Source organism: Podarcis melisellensis (assembly GCF_964234715.1).
Source record: "Podarcis melisellensis genome assembly, chromosome: 9".
Lineage (NCBI taxonomy): Eukaryota > Metazoa > Chordata > Lepidosauria > Squamata > Lacertidae > Podarcis > Podarcis melisellensis.
The window spans coordinates 93,968-121,400 of record NC_138541.1 but is presented as its reverse complement, the minus strand read 5'-3'; the positions used below and the strand labels follow the sequence as shown (position 1 = coordinate 121,400).

Below are 27,433 nucleotides of genomic sequence, written 5' to 3'. Positions count from 1 at the left end.
CTGAGAGTGATGAGCCACCCCCCACTTCCTTCCACTAGACCCAGGCAGAACTCCCTCCCCCCAAAAGATGCAGTCTGGGGGTGCCAAGGCGGAAGAGGCCCAGGCAGGGAGTGGCTGCAGCCCCCACTTCCTGCGCTGCTTCCTCCTCTGTGGCTTCCCAGCAGGTTTCCTCTTCTGTCTTCCCCACAGCTGGGGGGGTGGGGTTGTGGGGAGTGCCCTGCTCTTGCGGGGCGGGGGGGGACAGAAGGGCACAGCTCAAGGTTTGGTGCAACAAAGACAAAAGTTTATTGAAGGGGGTCTCCAGAAACTGGGGAGGGGGCTTCCAGCCACACTCGTCCCCCCAAGAAGACAGAGATCCAGGCATTGCTGCAGAGGCTCCAGTTTTGCCACACGAAGGGGAGGGAAAACTCCAGCCCCTCCTCAGGTGCTCAACAGGGTGCTTGTCGTGGGGTGCCTGTCTGGGTTGGGCTCCTCTTTTTGTGGGAGCTCTGGCTCAGCGGGGCCTCCATGGGGCGAAGGGAGTGGCCCCTGCGGTGTCACATGGTGTCCAGGAACTCTTCTTCATCTCCGGAGAACAGGGAGAAGGCGGGTGGGCGGGGGGCAGCGGGTGCCATGCGCAGGGGAGCCACCATGGCCCTGGCCTTGCCCAGGTGGGGGCGGCTGCCCTGCTGTGGGCAGAAGGAGGAGGTGGAAAAGGCAGTGTGACCCCCAGGCGAGGGCTGGGTCCCCCTTGCATCACACGTGGTTCCTTTGCATCACACGTGGGGTGGACCTCCGCCCCCCAACAGCCACTAGGGTGGCTCTTTGCAGACCTGTCCGTGGGGTGAGGGTGCCTGACATAGCTACCTGACGGGGCAGGTGCCGATCTGCCTTGCGCTCGGGCCGGGAGGGGGGTGGGCGCCCCAGGCTGCTCCTCAGGGCTTGGTACAGGGGGGCTGCCCCACTCAGGGGACTGTAGGCCGGCTCCAGGTCCAGGCCGTCCAGGACGTTCTGCAGGGAGGGAGCCAGCGGCTGAAGGTGGTTTCATCATGGAATCAGAGGGGGCATTCCTAGCCCCTGGCGCCCAGCCAGGCCCCTCCTGCCACCCACCCGCCAAAGCCCCCTCCCAGCAAGGATGAGGTGCAAGCCCTGTATCTCCGCACCCCCCAGGGCAGGAGGGTTGAAAGCAGGCAGAGCCGGAGGGTGGGACCACGATGGTGCAGCCCTTGGGACCCTCTCCCGGGACCACCCCCTTCCTCGTGTTTTCTCTCTGGCGGGCCAGTGCCTGCCTGGCGAGGTTGTTGGTGGGGTGTGCTGCCCCCCCCCCCGCTACTTGCCTCCATTTGGCTGAGAGTGTCCTGGGGAGGCTCTGCTGGCAGGGGAGGGAAGCTGCAGGGCAGGAGGAGCTCCCGGCCCACCAGGGAGCAGAGCAGCAGCGAGGCGGCCCCTTCGGAGGGCAGGAGGACCTGGAGGGGGCTCGGCCAGGGGGCCCCTGGTGGGGTCTCATATTGGGCCAGCAGCAGCCAGTTTCGCTTCTGAAAGAGGAAATTACAGTCTCAGGCACCCCCCTCCCGGGGGGAGGTTCTCCTTCCTCTTTCCCAGGGACCCTGTGCCAGGGAGAAGGAGAGTGCCCTCTCCTGAAGGCAGGCACCGTCACATGGCGGGGGTCACTATGGCTTAGCTCTGCAGGCGTGGAACCTCCCCCCCATAACTCAGTGCCTTGCGACTCTGCACCCTCCCCCCCAACTCACCCCCAGACAGTGGCAGAGGGCCCGGAAGAGCTGCTGGTTGGCCTCCAGTTCATCCCAGTTCATCCGCCAGCAGCTTGTGGGCCGGATGACCAGAGGCAGCCCATAGAGCAGCGAGGTGCACAGGCCTTTGGCCTCCAGGGCCCTGCAAGAGACGGGGGGGCAGGGCCTTGGTCAGGGGGGCAGAGCCTGCCTCCGGCTCCCAGGCAGCACCCAGGGCCCCCCAGGACTGGGAATGATCTAGAGGCAAGTGACTCCCCAGTGGAGGAAGGTTGCTGCATCTGCAGCTTTTTAGTTTGCAGAAAAGGCAAGTTTTAGACAGCACCAAAGTTTATAAAGCAATGCTTGGCATGGAGAGAGTGGCTGGAGGGCAGCTTTCCTCTCTGAAAACCATGGAGCTGGTGGACATGGCAGAAAGCTGAACGCTGGAAGACTCTGGACAGATAAAAGGAACTTCTTCACGCAGAGCAGAGTTCACCAGTGGAACTCCCTCCCTCAGGAGGCAGGGGCGGCCACCAGCTTGGAAGCTAACCAAGACGATGAGCCTAGTCCTGGACCCACGGGCTCTGGTCTGCCTCCGGGGCCTGAGGCAGTCGTGCTTCGGAAGCCCCAGGAGGGCCCTTTGGGGCATCTGGTGATGGGAGAAGCCACTGGCTGGACCCCACAGGCTCTCTTCGGTTCCTCTCACAAGCAGAATTGGGAGGGAGAGGGCTTCTCAGAGGGACCATTTCTGCAAAGCAGGCTGCATTTCCTGGCAGGATGTCCTGCGCCAAAGGGGAACCTGCAGCAGCCTGGCTGTCAGCAGCTGCCAGAACAGCCAAGAAGGGGAAGCTGGTGCTGCTCTTTGTGTGCCTGTCAGCTACTTGCCTGCCTGGCAGCTCCCGGGGGGGGGGGAGGGCTCTGTGCTGAGCTGCTGGGGGTGGAGTGGGGGAGGGCTGTCCCCAAGCAGAGCACCAACCAGCCTCTGCCCTGCCATGGCACTTTTGCAAGCAGTGCACTCCCTCCCACCCCACAATGCACATCTTGCCACCAACTGGGGTTACATCCGCAGACAAAACACCAGGCCACTTGACAGGCCTGGACTTGCCCAGTGTGGCTCCCACCTCTTCTATGACACCCACTCCTCTGCCCCCTTTGTCCACCTGCCCATGCCCGGGGGGGGGGGTGGAGAGGGAGAGCTGTTAAGGTGCTCCTGCATCATGGCAAGGGTGGGGAGGGAGGGAGGTTTCCTGGCCTGCCAGAGCCTTGCGATCTGTGGCTGCACCTCATGACACAGTTTGTCCACGTTGGTGGGGACAACGGCCCCCTCCCCCCATGCAGATGGGAAGTGGGGAGCAGGGAAGAGGCTGCTGAACTCCTCGCTCTGCTGCATTTAAAAAGGCACAACAGGAAGTGGGTGGGTGGGTGAGTTGGGGGTCTCCTTCATTCAGTCAGGAACAGCCTTGCTGGGCTTCCTCCAAGCAGCCATTTGTTTGTTGCTATTTTTCAGGCTTTGTGTTGCGTCTTCTGCCTTAGGCTCTCCCAAGGGAGGAGGATCCTCCCCCCAGGCTGTCTGCAATTGTGGAAGCCAGTGGGGGCTGCTGCTTGTCCTCCCCACCCTCCTCAAGCGCCACTGAGCCAGGCAAGCCAGAGCAGGTTCAGGGGAAGGGAGCCGCCGGCCCAGAACAGGAAGCGCAGGGGCAGAGAAGCACACTGGCTCCAGCACAGCAGCTGCCCTGCCCCCCCCCCACCTGAGGGGCCCTTTGGCCAAAAGGTCCTGTAGCCCAGAGAGTGAGTGGCCAAAGCCAGATTTCCTGAGTTTTAACAAGAGCCCCTTTTGGGGTTAAGAGTGCCTCTAAGCATGGGCAGAGTGCTTCTCACTGCAGTCTCGCCTCTTGAACATGGGACAGGGCTCCCAGGGCAGCTGATGTGGCCACAACACAATTTTTCCATTGGAATCTGGGAACTGGGGAAGGGCTGAGGGGCATGGCAGGCTGGCCCTCTTCTCAAAGGGGCCCTTGGGGGTGCTGCCAGTGTCTCCCCCCCCCGCCCCGCTCAGATGGCTCCTGGGCAGGTACCTGAGGATGTGGAGCTTGCGTGGCACCAGGCCTGGGCCAGCTGCCATCCAGAAGGGGCCACTGGCATCCTCCCGTTGTGCCGTGGGGCCATCTCCACAGGCGGAAGTCAGCAGAGCGGGGCTGAGGAGCCTCTCCTGGGCATCGCATTTCACGCACACTGCAAGGGCAGAAGGCAGCAGGGCTGAGGGGGCGCAGGGCATGCTTCTGCCAAGGACCCAGAGCCACTGCCAGCCAGAGCGGGCAGCACTGCCTGCCCAGGATGAAACTCAGGGCAGAGGGTGAGAGCTGGAGAGATCAGGTTTGTGTCTTTGGGCAGATGTCCAGGGCAGAAGACCCCGCTACTCCATGGGAACCCCTTGGAGAGGCTGCCCTGGCCTGGCCTGGATGGGGCAGGGGGGATTCCAGCAGCCCTGGAGTGCAGCCTGGGGCCTCGGGCACAGCCACCGCCAGGCCCCGTCCAAATTCAAGGCACCACTCTTGGCATTTAATGCCCCCAAGGACTCCCCCCTCACAGACTACAGCACCAACACTTGGAACTCCGTGCCGATGGGAACGATGCTAGCACTTTTGCTGCAGCACATTGGAGACCTAATTATTATTATTTTTTGTTTCAGTAAGCTTACCCATATATGTAAATTTGATATGTATTCAAATATATGGTTTTATTTTTTCAAAACCATTGGGTTTATTTAAATTTTGATATTTTTTTTACGTCAGCTTCCTTGTAACATTTCATTGTATCAGTCATTTTAGTACGTGTGTGTATTTATTTGTGTAAATAATAATTTCATTTATGAGTGGCTTCCCATGAGGGATGCTGAAGCAATTTACTATGCAATAATTTATATGAAACAAATACGGAAATAGCAAGAATTGCACACAGGGAAACAATTTAAAAAACCAAAACATTTGTAAATGTAAAGGGAGTTTAGAATACTGGACAAACACTGGATGGGACAGAGATGTTTAGCAGCGGAGGCAAGAAACAAGGGCACCCGTCTCTCTCCCACAACAGCAAGGGGTCCCAAAGGGTAGGTGCTGGGTGTGGTGTCAGCAGGCTCACAGAAGCAGCAAATGGTAGAGTTAGAGAGACTCCCTGAAGAGGAAGCTTTCGGTCTGGGTGAAGCAGCAACACAGGAATCCCATTGGCTCACACTTACCTGGGCAGCTCTGGGCTGCAGCAGGGGGGCAGAGTGCTCCAGCGGGCAGGAGGAGGTGGAGGTGCTCCTGGTCTGGGCTGTGGTCGTGGAACCAGCCCTTGAAGAAGGTCTCCAGGGCCACCACATCATTCTCCACAGTCTGGAGGTCAAGGACTGCGCCCAGGGTCACAGTGCTCTCTGCAGGGAGAGGAAAGGAGCCCCATCTGCACATGCCTGGGTATCCCCCCCCCAACAATGGCTCAGCCTGGGCATCCCAACAAGTTCCTGCCACCCCCCAGAACAAAGAGACAGCTCCCTTAGAACAGCGCCCCCCCCGATGCCCACAGCTGCATAAGCAAAGTCTCCTGGAGGGTCAGTGTGTCCTTTGAGTGCCCCACTCCCAGGCCTCAGGAGGAAAGCAGCTGCCAGCCTGGCCAGCCCATCCTGTGCCACCCAAGCGAGGCCCATCCTCCAGGGCCATGAGCTGCCTGAGTGGCTGCCGTCTCTGCCTCTTCTGGGGGCCAAAAACTGCGCTGCGCCCACTTCCTTGGAGGCCTCTGGTTCCAGCCTTGTGAAACGTTCTCGCTCCCCTTTCTCCGCACCATGCAGCCTCCTATAAGCTATCATGTCCCCTCCTCCCCCAAAGCCTTACTATTTTTCAGAACAAAAGCCCCGAATATTGTAACGTCTCCTCCTACGAACATGAGAAGCAGCCGCTGGATCAGGCCAGTGGCCCATCTAGTCCAGCATCCTGTTCTCGCAGGGGCCAACGGGATGCCTCAAGGGACCTGAGCGCCAGAGCGGGACTCTGCCCCCCTGGGCTTCCTGGCATTCACAAGCCTGGTTGTCTCCGAGGGCAAAGGCAGAGCAGAGCCCTGGCCAGCCCCCTCCCCATAGGAGGGTCACTCCAGCCCATGGATCATGTTGGCTGCCCTTTTCCGGGCCAAATGTTCTCTCTTATTGCAGCTCTACTCTATCTTTTCTGAGGGGGACAAGAGGAAGCGCCCAGAGGAGGCCAAGCGCAGATGCAAAACGTTTAGGAAGCACCTTGAAGTGGTTTCCCATGGCATGAAGAACACCTAATACCACTGTGTATCTAAAGACAATTTCAAGTCCAGCAGAGACCCTGCCTGGGACTCGCATCTCCGCTGGGGAGGCTCCTTGCAGGAGGAAAGTCTCCAGCAGAGGTGATGGTGATCTCTGGGACCAGGGTGACCTTGTCCCACCTCGTCCCCCAGTGCAGAGACCCCCTGGGCACTGGGGGCAGGAGACCCACCAGCCACTGCTGCAGGAATACAAGACCACGAGGGCCACGGTTCCGGCCACTGCTGCTCAGAAACAGGCACCCAGCAGGGGCTGGGGTCTCTCCCCGCGGGAAGCCTGTCCCTCTCTGGAAGCAGAGCCCTAAGTTGGTGGCTGTGAGAAGGGAGAAGTGGGAATCCTGCCTGCCTGGTTAGCAACAGAGAGAGGACCAGTCACAGCTCAAGGAGGGTGGCTGGATTAATCCGGGCTGAGCAGGGGGATCAGGCCAGCAGGGGGTGGGGGCCAAAATCTGCGCCTGAGAAGGAGGCGGCTCCGGATTAAGAACGGCAGATGCCACCATCTGTCCCTCCCCAGCAGCCCCACTGAGGAGGCAGGGAGCACACAGTCCTCCAGCGCCCAGCCAGGGGGCAGCCACCTTGCAAAGGGAAGGCAGAGACAGCATGGCCGTGCCCACTAGGGGGCAGCAGAAGGCCACTGCTAAAAATCCTGGCGGCTGCAGCAAGGTGTTCCTGAGGCTGTGCATTATGATACTGACGTCTCTTTTCCCTTCCCTTCCTAGGAGCCCTAGCCTGGAATCTGCTACTTGGTGCCTCCAGCACCAGGGGCAGTCTGCCTCTGAACTTTGTGGGGCTTCCCAGGGGCATCTGGGGGGCCAGGGTGGGGCACTGGGGGCTGGGCAGACTGGATGGGCCTTGGTTCTGATCCAGCAGAGCTCTGCCCCAGTCCCGTCAGGGAGCCACACTCCAGATCCTTGAGAGACCCAGGTGGATCAAGGCTCCCTGCAGCTAGCAAGAGGGGAGGAAGCAGGCCCAACGCACAGCCCAGCCACACACCAGGGCTGGGTCCCTTTCACTGCTTTCCCTTCTGCATCTGGGGTGAGACTGAAAGCAAGAAGTCCCCAGCGGTTTCTTTGGCTTTCCCCAGAGAAGGGCTTCCGTCAGCCGGCCTGGCCAAAGGGTGACTTGGGGTGGGGAGTGCATTTGTCCCTCCACATCAAGTCAAGTCGCCTCTGCGGGGCCTGTCTGGCCCTCTCAGGATCTCTTTGCAACTGGCAGTGTGATGGTTGCACAACGGGCAGAAAGCTGCCCTGGCTCTTGCCCTCCCGAGGCCCCTGCCGGCTCCCTTTCAGGCGCTGCTGGTGCCAACCCACAGCTGTGCGCCAGAGTCTCCGGCCTCATCCTCCTGCCTTTTCCCCCAAGATCTGATTTGTGGTGATTTCCCCCCGCTTAAAATTCAGCTCCAGCGCCAGCCAGCCCAGAGGGGGCAGGCCAAGTGCCGCAGAGGCTTTCCTGGGCTCTCGCGCCTTTAATTAGAGGTTTCCCCCTTTGGGCTGAGCGGCTTCCTCCGCCTCTAAGTGCTTCCTCCTCAGCAGAGCTTGGGATGAGGCATGAATTATTCACTGAGCACTAAGATCTGCGACTGGATCTCCCGACTCTCTAAGTCTCAGCAAAGAGCAGCCCCGGAAAACCCGTCTCTGCCCTGAGTGTCACCCTTTTAGGTGACACTCAAGCGCAATTACCTAAGTTCCTCCTAATCCAGACAGATTCAACTGGTTCCTCTCCAGCTGCTCTCTGCTAAAACTGAGCAGCCTGGGAGGTCCCAGCGCAGATCTCTGGCAAGCCTCTTCTGCCAATTTCTCCTCCCCGCCTGGTCGGGGTGGGCTTCAATTGTCTTTATTTTAATGTGCTGTAAAAGCCAAAGAAGAAAATGTAAAAACCCATGAGAGGACCCAAGGAATTAACGCCACCTTTCCCATTGCCCCGCAGGGAACAGAAACTGACTCCTGTGCACTTAGGGGGCACTTTGCCAGCCATTCACCGCTAATCAGAGGCAGAAGCCATGAGTTCCCTTTCATGAATGGCACTTGCTCTAGAGCAGACACCAGAGGAGCATCCCAGAGTGATAACAACACCCAGCGGGAGGCGAGGGGCCGCTCGGAAGCGTCATTTGAAATGCCAGAGGTTGGGGGGCACTTACCCCCACGACTGCCGCCGCTGCTGCTGGGTGTGGCTCCCTCTCCGTCCTCCGCCGCAGCCTCAGGCGCCTCCTGCAGCCCCCTTGTGGAGACCTCCACCACCTGCAGCTGGCGGAGGCTGACCAGGTCAATGCCCTGCAGCCCAGCCTCCAGCTGCTTGGCCACCTTGGCGCTGGGCTGGCCAGTCAGGATGGTCATCTGGAAGAGAAGCCCCATGGCTGCCGGAGACTCAGGGGGGAGCCCAGAGGGGTGGGGTGGGGGCGCTTCAGATCCCTGATCAGCCAGGAACCTCACTGGGTGACCTTGGTCCAGTTCAATGCACCTCACCAGGATGTTGAGTGGATAAATTTGGGGAGGGATAGATGGACATGTGCCCTGAGCTTCTTGAAGCAACAGATGGCAGTGCCACCAACCATCTGCGCAGGCTTCCTAGTGCCCCTCTGCCATCAACATCCCTGGCAGTAATGGGACCCACGAGAGGGAATCTGCCACTCCCCAGATTCTGGCCCCCGTCATGCTGGATTCTCTGCAAGGAATCAGCTTGCTCTTTCCATGCAAACTGGTGCTTTGCAGAGCTCCTCGTATTGCCTGCAGGATGGCAGAGGTGGGTTAGCAAGGCCTCCTTGTCTTGCTGGAGGCAGAGAGGGAGCAACTCGGGAATGGATGTGGTCCTGGAGGGCACCAGAGGCTCCTGCCCACTACCATTATTATTATTATTATTATTAGTGCCTCTGTGCCAGCTTCTGCTTGGGAAAGATGTTTGGGCAGAAATCTCATAGGGACACCGAAGATCATCTAGTCTAACCCCCTGCAGTGGAAGACCCCCAACCTGGCTGGAAGGTGATGGGGGAGATGGAAGTGGAGAGAAACAGCGACCCTCCTCCCTAATTGGGCAGTTGCTAGTTGGTGTGCGGCAGACACAGGGGCCCCTCCCTCTGGCCTCCTCTTACCTCCAGGGAAGAGCTGCTCAGGGAGGCCCCAGCCATGCCTTGCCCCGTGTACTGCTTGAACTGTTGGAGCCCATCCTGCACGGCCTGGACTAGGGCGTCCTCCTTGAGGTGGAAGACCCCCTCGGAGGGCAAGGCGCGCAGCTCCGCCAGGCAGCTCTGGAGCCGCGAGAAGCTCCCTCTCACCGGCTGCAACGACAGTGGGCAGGAGATGTGCCTCAGCAAGGCCCCAATGCCTCCCCTGTGAGGGGTGCTGAGGCGGGGGGGGGGGCAAATAGCTGCTTCTCGTGTCCTTTCCCAGGAGGAAGACCCTGCCCTGGCCATGCACTCTGCCCACAGCTTCTGCCTGCTCCCCTGGTCTCTGGGATGGGCATGAAGTGGGACACATTGGGCATTGGAAAGCCCCCCCCCCAAGATGCAGCTGCTTGCGCTGTTGCTGGGGCCGGCCTGGGCATCATGGCCGGGGGCCAAGGCAGAGACACAGCCAGGGTGCTGAGCGCAGTTTCGCTGCCAGTTAGCCTGAGTTAATGAGCCCCTCTGTGGGCAGGAGACACCCGAGTCTAGACATGCTTGGCCAGGAATGAGGCTCTCTGGGAGTCTGCTGCAGGAGCCATGCAAGGAGACAACTGCCTTGTCTGCTCGGGACGAAGGTGGCCAGGCTCTCTGAGGTTCAGCTCCTCCAGAGAAACGAGGGGTCCCCTTTGCTTTGGCGACAGCTGAAGAGTTTTCTGGAGGGGGAGGTCTGCGGCAAGAGCAGGGCAAGGCCCTCAGAGGCGCCTGGCTGCTGGATCAGGCACAAGGAGGCCCACCTAGCCTAGCGCCCTGTTCTCACCGGCTGCCAACTGGCCAAGCAAGGGAAGCCCCCAAGCAGGACACGAGCGCAGCAGCAGGGCTCCCCCACTGGCACTCCTAGCCGCGGGCATTCGGAAGCATCCAACCCCAGACAGAGGAGGCAGAGCCACGGAGAGCCTTATGCTCCATGCATTTGTCTAATCCGCTTTTAAAGCCATTGCTGCCTCCTGTGGGAAGGAGTTCCATAGTCTAACGACACTTTGCATGGAAAAGCACTTTCTTTCTCTGTCCTGAACCTCCCACCATCCAGCATCACTGGACTGGCCATTGAGAGAGAGAGAGAGAAAAAGCTCCTCACATTCTCCAGGCAGTGCAGCATTGCACACACTTCTATTCTGTCACTTTTTACACACCTTTTCTGTAACTTAACCCCCCCCCCAGCGCTGCCATTGCTCCTTCTTGGGGAGTCGCTCCATTCCCTGGATCGCTTTGGCTGCCCCTTCTTGGACCTTTTCCAGCTCTGAAGCACCATTTCTGAGGTGAGCTTCTTCCAAGCTGCCCCTTCTGCCCAGAAGTGCTGCCGCCTGAAGCTGCTCCATTTTACCCCTCCAGAAAACACACAGGAGGCCTCCATGGCACAAGGCCCCTTGAAAGTGGGCGTGTGGAGGCCTTTAAATCGTCTGGCGTGTGCTGGGATGGCAAGCCAAGGAGCAGGACGAGGACTCTGCATGGACAGACCAGCAGAGAGATGCCTCCCCTCCCCCCAGCTGCTCACTGTGCCCCCCCAGCAGCACTCACTCACCACAAAGGGCAGAAGGCACTCCTGCTGACTCTGGACCACGTAGAGGCTGAGCAGAGGGAGGCGGGCTGGACCTGCCAGACTGCAGGCCAGAGAGAAGACGTTTTCCAGGGCATCGCAGAGCTTGTGGCAGGTGTGGGCCCAGTGGGAGGGGTGGGCCTCCACCACCAGGATGTGAGGGGGCTGCCAGGAGAGAGAGGCGGCCACAGCCCCAGCCAGGCCTTTGCCAGCACCATCTCTGCTGCCTCCTCGCGGTCCAGAACTCATGGTAGTCCAAGGGGAACAGAGCTTGCGGCTGCCTCTGAAGAGGGGAGAGCTAGAATGAATGTGCTTTCCTCACCCACCATCCCCACCATCCCCCCCACTGGGAAAAGACCACCCATCACCAACAAATAGGGGGTGGAGAGGGCAGCAGATGCAAAGCAGTCCATTGCAGCCATGCCCACCCCTCCCTGCCTCCCTCAAGCTCCCAGGCCTTCTTCCTGTGCCCACGCCAATTCTGGGTCTGGAGGCAGGCAGGCTGGTGGGGGACAAAGAGGACTGTGCCCCAAAGGGGGGGGGTGACTTCCTTGTTCAGGGACAGAGGGCAGCCCACCTTCCTCCTGCTAGGGAGGCAAGGCCCCCAGGGAGACTCCGGGGAATGTGGGGCATCCCTGTCACATTCCAAGGCCCTCCATCCTGGCACCGCAGGCCTAGTCCCCGGTTGGCAGCAGGAGTCAAGGTGAGTCAAGGTGGAGAGCAGCCGGCTGTCGGTTCTGCTTCATCTCTGTGTTCAGAGAGTCTTGTCTAGCCAGCCAGTTTCTCACCAGCTTGACAGGGATCTCTGGGAGGCGTCTGGGGGGGGGGCATGAGGCTCAAGAGCACTGAACACACCTTCCTTGCCCCATGCTGCCCCTCAAGTTCTCTTCTTAAGGCTTATTTACTCTCCTGCAAAAAAAATTCCTTCCAGTAGCACCTTAGTTGGTGCTACTGGAAGGAATTATTTTTGTTTTGACTATGGCAGACCAACACGGCTACCTATCTGTAACTTACTCTCCTGCAATACTGATACATTGCCCAATAACAAAGGCTCTCTGCCATTTACAGTAAAAATGAAAAGACTGCCAAATAATAAAACTCAAATGTGAAATCTAAAAGCAAACTAACCCCAAGCCGGTCAGAGAGAGCAATATCAGGATGTGGGATCTCACGAGCACCGAAGAGGCTAAAGAGAATGACACGTCTGAGGAAATGAAAACGTCTTTAGCTGGTGCAGAAAAAGGCCATAGCGTGGGCCTCAGGAGAGCCTGAAGAGAATCTCGCTCAAGGAACCTTCTCCTTCCCCCACATCCAGAAAAGGGCCTTGACCCTTCAGCTGCCCCGGCCTCAAGCCTTTGGGGGCCTTAAAGGGTAATAGCAGCACTTTGAGTCGGGCCCAGCAATGGGATTTCCCCCATTAACAGGGTTGCAAACAGATTGTTTCTTTCTGGAAAAAACTAGCCCTGAATTGAGTGCTAAAGTTCCACTACATTTCCAGAAGTGGTCTTTATGCCCCGTGAAAGATCACTAAAAATGCAAAAATTAACTGGCAAGGACACCTTGGGAAAGCAGCGCAGGCAGCATGGTGTGACCCTGTCAGCCAGACGCTGCTGCTGGCCTGTTTTGGACCAGCTGGAGTATCCTGACCATGTTCAAAGAGACACACAGGAGAACATTCCCCACTCCTTTGCATTAACACCAGTGGCAGGAGGGCAATTCCCCCAGGGCAAGCGCAGGCAGGTGAAATGGGGGGGGATCACTCTGTCCAGGCCTGATTAAACTGGCAGAGAAGGGATGGCTGCAGCCCCAGGGCAGGGCAGCAGAGGCAGAGCAGATCTGCCCCACAGGGCTGCCTTGAGCAGCCTGGCAGGGACCGGGGAGGAAGAGAGTGGCATTCTTGGCAGGGACTCTAGATTAGGCTCATTCTAAGTGGCTTCATTAGAGAAGGGCTGGCGGCCAGCCTGGGCTGCTCTTGCATGAGCAACACAGGCTGCCTTCGCAGACAGCTGGCTACAGCCTGGGCCTTGTCCTTCAATTATATATCCTTCATTCCATCTAGAAAGCTATTGGGGGGGGGGGGAATGCTACATCATCCCAAAAGGAAGACTCTTATTACTCTGGTCAAATGAGATCACAGGCGATAAGGAGATCTCTTCCTCCAATGCAGCAGCAGGGGGGCTGAGCGGCTTTGGAGCTTGATTGAGAGTGGAGCCTGAGAGTCACCAACTCTGCCCCCCTCAATATGCAGCACCCCCACCCCAGAGAGGTGCCTCAAGGACTGGGTGACACTGGGTGACAGGGTAGCAACCGAAGGCATCTACTCAACGCACCAGCTGCACAAATGGAAGGATCCACTGGAATCCTCGCAAGGAGAGCAGCAGCCTTAGAGAGAAAGTGGAGTGTCAGAGGCACAAGAGGAGAGCAGGAGGGAGGAGGGGATCCAGTCACCACCTGCTCAGCGCACCTGGTGCTGAGCTGACAGGCAAACCAATGAGCACAGGGCACAGGTGGTGCGGGCAGGGAGGGGGGCAGCGTGGCAGCAGGTGGAGCTCCAGGCCTGGACCTGAGCACTTCACTTCCTAGCTGGCCGGGCAAGGCTGAGTTGGAATCATGGAAGCAGCTGCTCCTGGGATGCAAGAGAGCAAAGATGGGGAGAAAAACAAGTGGGCCAGGGCTAGGAGAACACTAGAAATGTGCTACCAGGGTACGGTAATAATATAACATTCTTATAATACTAGGGTGGTAGTCAACAAAGTTTTACTCAAAGTAGACCCACTGAAATTAATGAATGTGACTAAGGTAGGTCCATTACTTTCAGTAAGTCTACTCTGAGCAAAACTTAGATAAACAATGTCCGTAATTGAAACAAAATAAAAAAATCCTTTCCAGTAGCACATTAGAGACCAACTAAGTTTGTTATGAATTCATCATGCAAAAGCCTGGGCTGGATGAATCCCAAACTGGAATTAAGATTGCCGGAAGAAATATCAACAACCTCAGATATGCAGATGACACAACCTTGATGGCAGAAAGTGAGGAGGAATTAAAGAACCTTTTAATGAGGGTGAAAGAGGAGAGCGCAAAATATGGTCTGAAGCTCAACATCAAAAAAACAAAGATCATGGCCACTGGGCCCATCACCTCCTGGCAAATAGAAGGGGAAGAAATGGAGGCAGTGAGAGATTTTACTTTCTTGGGCTCCATGATCACTGCAGATGGTGACAGCAGTCACAAAATTAAGACGCCTGCTCCTTGGGAGAAAGGCAAAGGCAAACCTAGACAGCATCTTGAGAAGTAGAGACATCACCTTGCCAACAAAGGTCCGTATAGTTAAAGCCATGGTTTTCCCAGTAGTGATGTATGGAAGTGAGAGCTGGACCATCAAGAAGGCTGATCGCCGAAGAATTGATGCTTTTGAATTATGGTGCTGGAGGAGACTCTTGAGAGTCCCATGGACTGCAAGAAGATCAAATGTATCCATTCTTAAGGAAATCAGCCCTGAGTGCTCACTGGACAGATCGTGAAGCTGAGGCTCCAATACTTTGGCCACCTCATGAGAAGAGAAGACTCCCTGGAAAAGACCCTGATGTTGGGAAAGATTGAGGGCACAAGGAGAAGGGGACGACAAAGGACGAGATGGTTGGACGGTGTTCTCGAAGCTACAAACATGAGTCTGACCAAACTGCGGGAGGCAGTGGAAGACAGGAGGGCCTGGCGTGCTCTGGTCCAGGGGGTCACGAAGAGGCGGACATGACTCAACAAAACAAAGTTTGTTATTGGTATGAGCTTCCGTGTGCATCTTCAGATACCTGCGGTAGACCAACACGGCTACCTACGTGTAACTAATGTCTGTAATGTTTTAGTCCTCCAGAAAAGGGTTCTGGAGAATGCAGAAGGGCCTTGAGAAGCTGCCGCCTTTTGCTCTGGCTGAAGACGCAAAGCACATCAGGCCAGGGAGACCCAGGGCTGCAAGAGCAAAGGGGCAGCTCCTGAGGCAGGAGGAAGAGGTTGCGTCTTTGACTACTGGGGGGGCAGAGGCAGCAGTGGGCACACTGTGTTGTCAACCACTTTGCTATGATGTCCTGCGATTTAGCCATTCTCCCTGGTCAGGCAGGTTAAAGCTCAGAAAGCACTCAATGCCAGGTCAATGATTCATAAGACCACTGCCATCCATGACTTGATCATGGATGGAGGATTTGACCTGGCATGTGTGACAGAGACTTGGTTGGATGAAGCAGATGGGCCTGTCCTTGCCGCTGCTTGTCCACCAGGTTTCTCTTACGCACAGCAACCCAGGTCATGTGGGCGGGGAGGGGGGGTTGCAGTGATTTTTAGGAAGTCATTAGTCTGCACCAGGCGTCCTATTGGGAAGACCCAGTTTTCTGAGTGCATGTTCTGGAAGTTGGGCAATAGGGGCAGTACAGGATTCCTACTGGTGTACCGACCTCCCCGCTGCACCAAGGATTCCCTGCCCGAGCTGCTTCAGGTCGTGGCGGATATGCTCCTGGAGACACCTAGCCTGGTTGTCCTGGGGGATTTTAACATCCATGCCGACACGACCTTACAAGGGGCCGCTCGGGACTTCGTGGAAAGCATGGCCTCCATGGGGCTGTCCCTGAATAAGTCTGGCCCAACTCATAGCCACGGACATGCCTTAGACTTGGTGTTTACCTCTACGGATGCTGGTGATCTGACATTAACTAAAAGCGAAACAAAAGAAGTGCCATGGTCAGATCACTTCCTGGTGCAACTGGACTTCTCCGCAACCCTTCCCCTCCGCAGGGAGGTGGGACCGATTCGGATGGTCCGCCCCCGCCACTTAATGGATCCAATTGGCTTCCAGAGAGTGGTAGGGGATGCTCTATCCCAAGTTGATGGCCTTTCAGCTGATTCCCTGGTGGCCCGCTGGAATGCGGAGTTAACCAGGGCTATTGACTGTCTGGCTCCGAAGCGCCCTCTCCGACTGCATGGAGCCCGGACAGCCCCGTGGTTTTCCCCGGAGCTGAGGGTGATGAAACAATCGTTGAGACGGCTAGAGCGCCGGTGGCGGAAAACTCATTCTGAATCAGACCGGACACGGGTTAGAGCTCAACGTCGAGCCTACCAAGTGGCAATGGCGACGGCGAAGAGGGCCTTCTTCGCCGCCTCCATTGCATCTGCAGAAAACAGCAGCAGGAGACTTTTTCAGGTGGTTCGCAATCTATCAGAACCACCTGTACCACCGGGGCCTGGTAGGGACCCCAAGATCTCCTGCAATGCTTTTGCAAAGTTTTTTGCAGATAAAATCGCTCAGATTCAGAAGGAGGTAGACTCCACCGTGGGAGCAGGGCCAGGGCGGGAGAGTGCTAGAGTTCTGTCTGGTCCTGTTACATGGGATCAATTCCAATCTGTTACCTCCGAGGATGTGGACAGGCTGCTTGGACGAGTGAAACCGACCACCTGTCTCCTTGATCCTTGCCCATCCTGGCTGATAAAAGCGAGCCGGGAAGGGCTGGGTGATGGGCTCTGCGGGGTGGTGAATGCTTCCCTCTGTGAGGGAGCCTTCCCAGACCCGCTGAAAGAGGCGGTCATTAAACCGCTTCTTAAAAAAACATCTTTAGACCCGACCAATTTGGCCAACTATCGCCCAGTCTCAAATCTGCCATTCTTGGGCAAGGTGATTGAGCGGGTGGTTGCTGAACAACTCCAAGCATGCCTGGAGGAAACGGACCATTTGGATCCCTTCCAATCGGGATTCAGGCCTCACCATGGGACTGAAACTGCCTTGGTCGCACTGGTTGATGATCTCCGGCAGGCTAGGGACAAAGGTGAGAGCTGTTTCCTAGTTCTGCTGGATCTCTCAGCGGCCTTTGACACCATCGACCATAACATCCTTCTGGACCGTCTAGAGGGGTTGGGAGCTGGGGGCACTGTTATACAGTGGTTCCGCTCCTTCCTCCTGGGCCGTGTCCAGAAGGTGGTGGTGGGGGGTGAGTGTTCAGACCCCTGGGCTCTCACTTGTGGGGTGCCTCAGGGTTCTGTCCTCTCCCCCATGCTTTTTAATATCTATATGAAGCCGCTGGGAGAGATCATCAGGGGGTTTGGACTGGGTGTTCATCAGTATGCAGATGACACCCAGCTCTACCTCTCCTTTAAATCAGAACCAGTGAAGGCGGTGAAGGTCCTGTGTGAGTGCCTGGAGGCGGTTGGAGGTTGGATGGCGGCTAACAGATTGAGGTTGAATCCTGACAAGACAGAAGTACTGTTTTTGGGGGACAGGAGGCGGGCAGGTGTGGAGGATTCCCTGGTCCTGAATGGGGTAACTGTGCCCCTGAAGGACCAGGTGCGCAGCCTGGGAGTCATTTTGGACTCACAGCTGTCCATGGAGGCACAGATTAACTCTGTGTCCAGGGCAGCTGTCTACCAGCTCCACCTGGTACGCAGGCTTAGACCCTACCTCCCCGCAGACTGTCTCGCCAGAGTGGTGCATGCTCTAGTTATCTCCCGCTTGGACTACTGCAATGCACTCTACGTGGGGCTACCTTTGAAGGTGACCCGGAAACTGCAATTAATCCAGAATGCGGCAGCTAGACTGGTAACTGGGAGTGGCCGCCGGGACCACATAACACCGGTTCTGAGAGATCTGCATTGGCTCCCAGTACGTTTCCGAGCACAATTCAAAGTGTTGGTGCTGACCTTTAAAGCCCTAAACGGCCTCGGTCCTGTATACCTGAAGGAGCGTCTCCACCCCCATCGTTCAGCCCGGACACTGAGATCCAGCGCCGAGGGCCTTCTGGCGGTTCCCTCATTGCGAGAAGTGAGGTTACAGGGAACCAGACAGAGGGCCTTCTCGGTAGTGGCGCCCGCCCTGTGGAACGCCCTCCCATCAGATGTCAAAGAGATAAAGAATTACCTGACGTTCAGAAGACATCTTAAGGCAGCCCTGTTTAGGGATGTTTTTAATATGTAATGCTGTATTGTTTTTAATACTGATTGGGAGCCGCCCAGAGTGGCTGGGGAAGCTCAGCCAGATGGGCGGGGTATAAATAATAAATTATTATTATTATTATTATTATCAATCCTGTGAGAGAGGTTAAAAATAATACGGGGTTTTTCCGCTATGTTCAAGGCAAGAGGAAGAACAAGCAAGTAGTAGGTCCTCTGTGTGGAGAAGATGGAGAAATACTGTTGGAGACAGAGGAAAGGCAGAACTGATCAACACCTACTTTGCCTGTGTCTTCACGCAAAACGAGAGCAGAGCCCAACCTGGTGAGAACAGAATAAACGCCGCAAGGAGAGAGCTGCTGCCAGGATAGGGAAAGAGGTGGTCAGGGAACACCTAGCTATTTTGAATTAATTCAGATCTCCAGGGCCTGATGGTGTGAAAGGAGCTTGCTGGTATAATATCAGAGCCTCTGCCTATAATCTTCAGGAATTGTTGGAGAACAGGTGAGGCTCCTGCAGACTGGAGTCCGGCAAATGGGGGTCAGACTTGATGACCCTTGGGGTCCCTTCCAACTGTAAAAGTCTCTGATTGTTTGTTTATATGGTGCCATCAGTATGAATGACACTTTACAGAGTACAGGTCCCTGTCCCAAGGGGCTTATCATTCAAAACTCGACAGAGGGGAGAAAACAGAGGAAGGAGAGGCACAGGGTTTCAGTTATACATGCTTAGGGTCAGCTATAGGGCCTGGGAGGTAGAGGAAAGGGGTTAGTTAGATGTTAGGAAATGGGCCTCACAGCCTGTTAGTGAGCTCTGCAGGGCCATCTGACTGGCCACTCTTGGGGACCAGACCCTTGACCAGCGAAACAAGATGAGGCAGCCTGGCAAGGCCCATGTTCCCACCAACCACGCAGGTCCGGAGTGTCTTGCTCTTGCAGTGGACAGGAAGGCCTAGTCAGGACTCAGGGAAGCACTGTCTAATTTGCCTTCTGGTGGCTTATTTAACAGGCCCCAGTTCTGGAGTTAGCCCAAGAGAAGGTTAATAAAAAGCTGTCTGAACATATTCTGGATGTGCCTCTACAAGCTGGTAGATGCAACCCCTTTATCTCACCATCAAAGGCAGAGCAAAAGCCAGCAGATTAAGGTAATAGTTCAACAGACTGAAGATGTGCCCAGTTTCACGGGGGGGGGGGGGGACTGGCGCTAGATGGATGCCCGGCCCAAGACTGGAGGGGGGTGTGTGCTCCCCACCAACTTATTGTCTGGCAGCTGCAGTTCTGTGGCCTCTGCTGCCAAGCAGGCGTCCAGGCCATGGCCACAACCGCAGCAGGTCAGAAAACAAGCCACAGCCAAGTTGTGCAAGCTCTTGCCCCCAGAAGGTCCCCTCGGGAGGCTGTTCCCCAGGGGCTGCCCAAGCCGCTTGTCATGGCTCATGGGACTTGCACTGTCCTTTCACTCTCTCTCTCCAAAGAGCTCAAGGCTGCATGCATGACTCTCCCCCATGGGACACGATCCTCACAACAACCCTGAGAGATGGGCCAAGTCTAAGAGACCGTACCTGCCCCAAGGCTCATAGCTGAGTGGGCATTTGCACCCTGTCTCCCAGCTCCTGGTCCCACACTCTGCCCCACACTGACTGTTTCTGATGTAACGCGCCCCGGGTGCAAAGCAGAAGGGCTGCTGCCAAATTCCAGCATGTCTGCTTCTTTGTTCATCAGCAAGTAGATGGAGCCTCCAGCTGCAAGAAGAGTCGTCAGCCAGGAGGGAGGTGCATTGTTCACAGGAAAAGGGGGCTTCTCACGTGATGCCAGTGGCCCCCATTTTGGCCTGATGGGGGAAACTTCCCTCCAACCTGCCTTCCCCACCTGCGCAGATGTCCCCCATCACCCTACCTGTTACACGAAGGAAAAGCCTCTCGGCCCAAAGCAGACCTGGAATGGAGACAAGAGAGGAGAGGCCGAGTCAGAGGCAGGCCGGCAAAGGCCACCAAGGCCAGCCCCAGCCAGGCAAAGGGGGCTCCTGAGTGCCCCCACCAGACATTCGGGAGATGGTGCCTGGCATGGGGGGGGGGCTGACTAGACCAGGCCAGTGGCTTCCCCAGGGGAGGGGAGGACTTTCTCACCCCCAGGCGCAGGGGGGCTGATGTGGCCTTCACTGCCTGAGGGCTGGGGGCCAGGCCACTGTGGCTACTGGGGGGGCAGACATGGGGGGGATGGCGAAGTGGCTTCTCCCTGCTCTGCCCCCAAGACAAGGCCCAGCCAGCCTCAGCCCCTCCACCCCAGCCCAGATTCCCCCATGGGGGGTCCCCAGATGAGGCAGGAGACCTTGGCGGGGAGCTGCGGCTCCAGCTGCCCAATGGCCCCCCTGCTGCCCCCTTCAGGGCAGGGCCTTGTCCTCTTGCTGCCAATTGGGGGTGCCCCCTCCCCGAAGGGGCGGCTCTGGGCCTGCCGGTCCTGAGGGAGCAGTGGCAGGAGGGCAGGCAAGGCCCCAGCCTGGTCTGGGCCTCCGTCTGGGCCTCCCCCCCCCCAGTCAGGCTCCTGGGCCTGCAGCTGCCATCTAGTCTGTCCCTTTGAAAGCATTTCCGGTGCTTCTTATCTTGGGTCTTGTCTGTTTTATGCCTGCGGTTTCTTGAAACCTTGAACAAATGAAAAGAATAAGAATACCATATTTACACGAAACTAAATGCACACCCTAATTTTTGTGACATACCGTATTTTTCCGTGGATAACACCACCTTGTAGAAGACGCCCCTTATTTGGGGGGACTCAAATTAAAGGAAATGGAGGGAGATGGCCCATAGTTGTTGAACTTTTTTTTGGGGGGGGGGGTTGCCAAGATTTCTTGAGCTTCTTGGGAGGGGCGCAGAAAATCGCTAACCAGAATAGAAAACGCTCAGATTTGCTCGTGACGTGGAACACAGGAGCGTCTTCCCGCTCGCCAACAGCAGCCGGATATCGAACGCCCGATTGTGGCAGCGACCGCCAACCCACGGCAGCCCTTGCCGCAGCAGCCAACAATCACCCACCAAATCACTAATAATGATAATAATAAATTTATACCCTGCCTGTCTGGCTGGGTTTCCAACAAAATATTAAAATACAATAGTCCTTCAGATATTAAAAACTTCCCTAAACAGGGCTGCCTTCAGATGCCTCCTGAAAGTCTGGCAGTTGTTTTTTCCCTTGACGTCTGGTGGGAGGGTGTTCCACAGGGCGGGCGCCACCACCAAGAAGGCCCTCAATGACAAACTGCAGCTCACAGCTGCAACCAATCGCCCGGCCCCACAATGCACTGCCTGTGTGTAAGAAGAGTCCCTTTTTTTTAATAAATAATTTTTATTATTTTCCAACACAAATATACATTTTTGTCAAATTTTCACAAATTTGATTCTTTTTAGACTTCCTTCGGCTTCTCTGACAATCATCCATAATTATTTCTCAGTTTACGCATTCCTCTGTTTATATTGCCATTAAACTTCCCTTCCACTCCTATTTCTTTTTAACAATATATCTCTGCTTTCACAGTGCTTCTTGAAATCCCACCAGTGTTATTTGCACATCACATGTTCTTTTCAGATATTCAACAAATTTCCCCCAGTCCTCGATGAACTTTGACGAGTCCCATTTTTTAACCTTATTTTTGAGTAAGAAAACCTCATCTTATACAAGGAAAAGTACAGTAATTTGGACAAAAATGTGCGCATGACATTTGAGTAAATACGGTAATAACCACCCTGGGGGCAGAGGAAGGGTCAGCTGGGGGGGGCACCCCCTAGGAGGAGGGGGTCCTCTGCCTGAGAGACCCCATATCCCTTTTGTGCCTGGGGTGACTCTGGGCAGGAGGCAGGGGGACCCCAACTCTGGGGGAGCCCCACTTAAACCACCTCAAGCTGAACCCCAAGCAAGAGGGCCTCAGGCGGCAGTATCCGCCCTCCCTTCCCCCACAGGTGGGCAGGGTTTGCAGCACCGAGCGAGGCTCACCTGGGCGGGTGCCACCCACCTGCTTGAGCTGGCCTTTGACCCGCCCTCGGCCAGGGAGGACAATGGACGGCCAAAAGAAAGGAGGCTGACTCTTTTGCTGTTCTTCCTTCCAGGACCCCAAGCAAGAGGGCCTCAGGCAGCAGAACGGCTGTTCTCCCATAAGTGCCCCCCCCCCGGAAAAAAACCCCACCCTGGACACCAAAAGGCACCCAGTCATGGTGAGCGCTGCTGCTTTCAAAAGGATTTTTAATAGATTTCTTACACGCAATTAAACCCCTCCCCCGCCCCCAATGATTTTGAAAAGTTGTCAGACTTAATGCCAAAGCAGGGAACCTGGATCTAGTGCCAACTGGCACTTGATTCTTCTCTGGGTTCCTAGGTACCGCCCCCACATTGGGCCCCAGATTATGAAGAGTTTGTGGGTACCAGACTCCCCTAAATTCCTGGGTCTAGTAGGTGTTAGAATGTAATCAATGCTTGGCGTGTTGAAACTGGATACTAGACCCATGTGCATTAAGCTGAGTGCTAGACATTTCTTTTTAAAAAGAATATTTTATTGGTTTTCCATACAACACCACCACCACCACCACAATAAAACAAAACAAATTGATTTCCCTCTAGTCCCTTCCCTGGTTCCATTATTTGTCCATATACTGCATGTCCATTATTAAATTTATAATTTATTTAAATCACTGTTGTTCATTCATTCTGAAATTACAAGTACTTTTAAAACCCTGCTAATGTATTAACCTGTGTACAATGCTTCTGTATATATGCAATAAACATCTTCCATTCTTCCTTAAATTCATTGTCGTCTCTGTTTCTTAGTTTCACTGTCAGTTTTGCCATTTAACTTGCCAATCTTCTTTAGTTAGGGCACCATCTTCTTTCCAAAGTTGTGCTAGTAATGTCCGTGTGGCAGTTGTTGTTTAGTCGTTTAGTCTTGTCCAACTCTTCGTGACCCCCTGGACCAGAGCACGCCAGGCACTCCTGTCTTCCACTGCCTCCCGCAGTTTGGTCAGACTCATGTTTGTAGCTTCGAGAACACCGTCCAACCATCTCGTCCTCTGTCGTCCCCTTCTCCTTGCGCCCTCCATCTTTCCCAACATCAGGGTCTTTTCCAGGGAGTCTTCTCTTCTCATGAGGTGGCCAAAGTATTGGCGGTAGTTGCATACATAAATAAATAATGTTGCGCGTTTGGTAAGTCCACTTCTGTAATACCTAGTAGGAAAGCTTCTGGATTTTTTTTTAAACGTTTATTTTAAACATCTTCTTCAGTTCATTATTAATCATTTCCCAATTTTTTTTATAATTTTACAATCCCACCACATGTGGAAAAAAGTCCCTTCTGTTATTTTACATTTCCAACACTTGCTTTCCTTAGTTTTATACATTTTTGCTGGTTAAGTACCATCTATACATCAATTTCATATAATTTTCTTTAATCGCCACACATGCTGTAAATTTAAACGAATTCTTCCATAATTTTTCCCATTCCTCCATCTGAATATTGTGTCCCACATCTTGTGCCCAATTAATCATAACTGATTTAACCTCTTCATCTTTTGTTTCCCATTCTAGCAACAGATTGTACATTTTTGATATTAACTTTATATCATTTTCTCTTATTTATCTCTGAAAAATTGAAATCCTATCTTTTTATGATTCTTAAATATTTCATTTAACTGTAAATATTGTAACCAATCTGTTACATTCTCTCTAACTTTGTTAAATTCTTTCAATTTTAATTGACTTTCTGATTCTATTAACAACTCTCTGTACGTAGCCCATATTTCTCTCCCCCCCCCCCCCGATATTGCCTCTAGTGGAGAAAGCCACCATGGTGTTTTTTGTTCTAGTATTCCTTTATACTTCTCCCAAACTTTAAATATTGCTTTTTTATAATATGATTTTGAAAACTTTGATGTACTCTTGCCTTTTCGTACCATAAGTATGGATGCTAGCCAAATCTATTGTCATGACCTTCCAAATCTAATTGATCTGTATTTTTTAATTTTATCCCTCCCCGGATCCAACAAATACATTTGTATTTGTTGGGTGCTAGACATTTCTAATCCCCTGGAATCAGCAAATTTTAAGAGCTAATTAAGCTAGGCTAAGCTTCCCATGTCCAGGAAATAGCCCGGTTGAAGGGCCATTAAGACACAAAGGATCAAAAGGACTTGCTGTGAGACGTGGTGCCTTTCCCTAAACAGATAAAGCCAGAGCTTAGAGAGGTTAGAATCAGGAGTTGTGTGACTGAGATGCAAAGCAGCAGAGAACAATGTCTGGTGTCTGTCTTGTTACGGCTAAAATCTGGGTGCGAGGCTGCTCTGCCACCCAGCTCATCGGACTAAGTCCGTGGGTCCCTGCGGAGGAAAATGAGCTCAGCCGGAGACAGGAGCAAACTGCAGAAGATCCAAGTTTATTGCGCAACAGGTTCAAGGCGAGATTGAACAGCGAGAAAGGGGTGACATGAACTTTTGAAACTCCCTCCATGTCCCAGAATACAGTGCAAAAATACATCCCAGTTACATCACGAATACATTAAGGAAAGGTTGGGTTACACAGATTACATCATGAATACATTAAGGAGAGGTTGGTTACACGGGATTAACATATGGAGGAGGGAGGGGGAATATGCAGAGCTGGAGATATGCACAGAAAACACTTCCTGAGTATGGGGGATGAGAAGACAATGGTCCCAAATATGCATAGTCTGCCACCTGACATTGCCTGGAGGAAAGGCTGATCAGAGCGATTTGACAGGATTAGGGTCTTAACACCTTGCTTGAGGGATTTTGGAGGACTGGGGAGGTGTGATGGAGTCCTAGAGCAGTGTTTCCCAACCGGTGTTCCGCGGCACACGAGTGTGCCGTGAGACGTTGCCTCGTGTGCCGCGAGATGCCTGGAGGGAGGCGGGCGAGTCGGGCGGCGAGAGGCGGGGCGGCGGCGGCGAGGAGAGGCCGCGCCTCCTGCTGCTGCCTGGCGCTCCTCCTCGCAGCCGGCAGCGCTGCCTGGGCGCCTCCGCGCGACTCTGCCTCGCTGGGTTTGGTCTCCCAGCAGAGACGGGTCACACGCGCCCCTCCCTCCCTCCCTCAGCCTGCGCGGAGGGAGAGCCAGAGAGAGGCATCGCTCCTGCGCGGCGGGAGAGGGAGCAGCCGGAGCGATGCCCCAAACGAACGCATGGGACCGGAGGGGAAATCCTCTCCGAGGCGGATTGAGCGCAGCTGAGAGAAGCCTTTCGAGGAGCTGCCGTGTCCCCTGGAAACCCCCTTCCCAGCTCTGCCTCAGCCGCCGCCGCCTCAGTTGCCGCCGTCCCTCAGTCCCTCGCTCTGCTGCCTCCTCCCACCCCCAAAGCTTGGAGGTTCCCCAGCAAGGGGGAGGGAAAAAACTTTCACTTTTGTGCGTCCCTCCCGGCGTGACGCTGCGCGCTGACGTCACGGGGCGGGGCTTTAATGGTGGTGTGCCGCGAGATTTTTTTTCAGTAAACAGGTGTGCCGTTGCCCAAAAACGTTTGGGAAACACTGTCCTAGAGAAATTGAGCAAATTGGCACGTTGATTTTCTATGAATTTTATAGATTTTAGTCCCTTTTGACATTGACAATTGGAAATAAATTGATATATTGTAGCGAAGAAGAAGGTGAAGAAGACATGCCCCCCCCTTCCGTATCAGTCTGGATCCAAGGCTGTGCCCATGGGAGAAGCAGAACCCCCTCGGAGTGCCAATGCAATGAACCCCTCCATCACTGGGGCTTCCAAAAGGAACCACTGGGATCTGGCACTCTTGAGATTGGGGTGGTATACAGCAATAGGTATGATAAGTTACCTGCCCTTCACCCTAAGGTCCCAGGGCGGTTTTCGACAATTAAAACGCCATGTTAAAAGCAGTGTAAAACTACCACAGATATAAGGTGGGTTCTTTTTTTTTTTAAAGTAATATTTATTAAGGTTTTAAGGATTACAAAAAGCAAAAGTAAAAACACCATATTAAACAAAAACAAAACAACACATCACAATAAGTAAAAAAAGAAAAAGAGAAAAACCGAAAAATACAAACAATAAAAAAACACAGCAAATCTTCCCATAACTTATCTTTCATTTGCTTGTTTCCTTGACCTCCTCACACCTCCCTTTTTTGTATTCTAGTTCGGTTAGCTGTTTCAGCAAATCCTTTCCATCTTTTCCAATTTTTGTCCTGTAATTTATCTTAAAATTAATGTAACTTTACTTTCCCTCCTTTCACCAATTAACAGTCTGTTTTTTCCTAAACCTTTATAACATTTCTGCTAAAACCACATAACTTCATTCCAACATCCTTCTAACATTCATTAATTTTACAATGTTTCTGTAGATAGTCTTTAAATTTCTTCCAATCTTCCTCCACCGACTCTTCTCCCTGGTCTCGGATTCTGCCAGTCATTTCTGCCAGTCCCATATAGTCTATCACCTTCATCTGCCATTCTTCCCGGGTGGGTAGATCTTGTGTCTTCCAGTACTTTGCAGTAAGTATTCTTGCTGCTGTTGTTGCATACATAAAGAAAGTTCTATCCTTCTTTAGCACCAATTGCCCGACCATGCCCTGGAGAAAGGCCTCTGGTTTCTTCAGGAAGGTATATTTAAATACCTTTTTCATTTCATTATAGATCATCTCCCAGAAAGTCTTAATCCTTGGGCATGTCCACCAAAGGTGAAAGAATGTACCTTCAGTCTCTTTACATTTCCTACATTTATTATCGGGCTAAAACCACCACAGATATAAGGTGGGTTCTACACCTGTCCACCCCAGGTGTCAAACATCCTGCCTGTCTCATCCTGGCTCTGTCCTCTCCCTGAACCCACAGGCTGTCCCACTCGGCTTCTGCCTGGAAATGCCCCCAAGTGACGCTGCTCTTCCTTCCGTCTGCCAAGGCAGAGCAGCTGCACTGAGTGGACACCTGCAAAGGAAGCACCTGGGTGATTGGGCTTGCTGGGGTTGCCACAGGATCCTGTGGGGCAGCCAACCAGAGGGAGCCGCTCCGAGGGGAAGCAGGGGCAGAAGTGGGTCAGCCCCCTGCTCAGCCGAATTCCCCCTTCTGCTCTCCTTGCCTCAGGCCAACTTCCTTCAGGTAGAATGAGGAACTGAGGCAGCAGGGAGAGGAGCAGCTTATTCCTGCCATTCAAGGAGCTCTCAAATGAAGTTCTCCCCCCTTTCACAATCTGCCGCTCCAGCCCTCCAAGGAAGCAGCAGCTGCAGCCTCTAATCCGGAGGCCTTTCACCAACCTGACCTACATTCTCCGTCCGGAGAACATGGGAGCCGCTTCAGACCCCCCCCCCCCGCCAGCTGGAGATGCGCCACCATCACTCTCGCCTACTTCGGATGCAGACGCCGGTCCAGAAGCATCTTGCAACCAGGAGCAAGAGCAGCCTCGCCTTGGCACGGGCAGGATCTGGCCCTGCCCACCCCCCGACTCAGGGCCCATCTCCCGCTTCCTTAAGGCGTTGCTGCTCCTCTGCCCCACGGAGAGGGGGCGCTTTGCCCCCTCGGGGCCAAGGGGCCTGCGGAACCTCCTGCCGCAGGAGGGGAGCTCTGGGCCGGGAGCCTCCTCCGCCCGCCCTGGCCTGGGGCGCCGCGCTTCTGCCTGGGCGGAGCCAGCCCCGCCAAGCCCCGCCCCGCCCGCACCTGATCCGGCTGCGGGTGACGCTACCTGCGCGGCGGGCGGGTGGGCGGGGCTGGGAGTGCGGACCGAGTGACGTCAGCGCCCCACCTGGGGTGGGCGGGGCCACGCGGCAGCCCAGCCAGCAGCGAGGAAGAAGGAGAAGGACGACGCC

At 54.7% G+C, this 27,433-nt stretch overlaps 1 protein-coding gene across 8 annotated transcripts; it reads right to left on the bottom strand.

The window, feature by feature from the left end:
* Positions 1-261: 261 nt before the first annotated feature.
* M1AP (meiosis 1 associated protein) lies at positions 262-27,026 on the bottom strand. Of its 8 annotated transcripts, none has more exons than XM_081926395.1 (11): positions 26,977-27,026; positions 19,534-19,572; positions 10,703-11,000; positions 9,112-9,297; positions 8,164-8,359; positions 4,945-5,121; positions 3,785-3,941; positions 1,731-1,872; positions 1,317-1,514; positions 847-990; positions 262-668 (listed from the first exon to the last, which is right to left on the bottom strand). In XM_081926395.1, exons 1-11 carry the CDS (start codon positions 27,003-27,005, stop codon positions 537-539), a joined length of 1,698 nt encoding a protein of 565 aa, XP_081782521.1. In that variant the 5' UTR covers positions 27,006-27,026; the 3' UTR covers positions 262-536. The 8 variants fall into 8 exon arrangements, with proteins under 8 accessions (XP_081782521.1, XP_081782525.1, XP_081782524.1 ...); XM_081926399.1 differs by lacking the exon at positions 26,977-27,026 and adding an exon at positions 26,890-26,908; XM_081926398.1 differs by lacking the exon at positions 26,977-27,026 and adding an exon at positions 21,622-21,675.
* Between the last annotated feature and the right edge of the window lie 407 nt (positions 27,027-27,433).

What these genes read in the sequence shown, in the direction of transcription:
- M1AP (XM_081926395.1), bottom strand. Translation starts at nt 27,005, where the DNA reads ATGCTTCTGGACCGGCGTCTGCATCCGAA. An exon ending in AGTGCCTTCTGCCCTTTGTG is followed by an intron (nt 9,298 to 10,702) that starts GTGAGTGAGTGC and finishes CTGTCGTTGCAG; the next exon opens with CCGGTGAGAGGGAGCTTCTC. An exon ending in TGCAGCCCAGAGCTGCCCAG is followed by an intron (nt 3,942 to 4,944) that starts GTAAGTGTGAGC and finishes CTGCCCTTGCAG; the next exon opens with TGTGCGTGAAATGCGATGCC.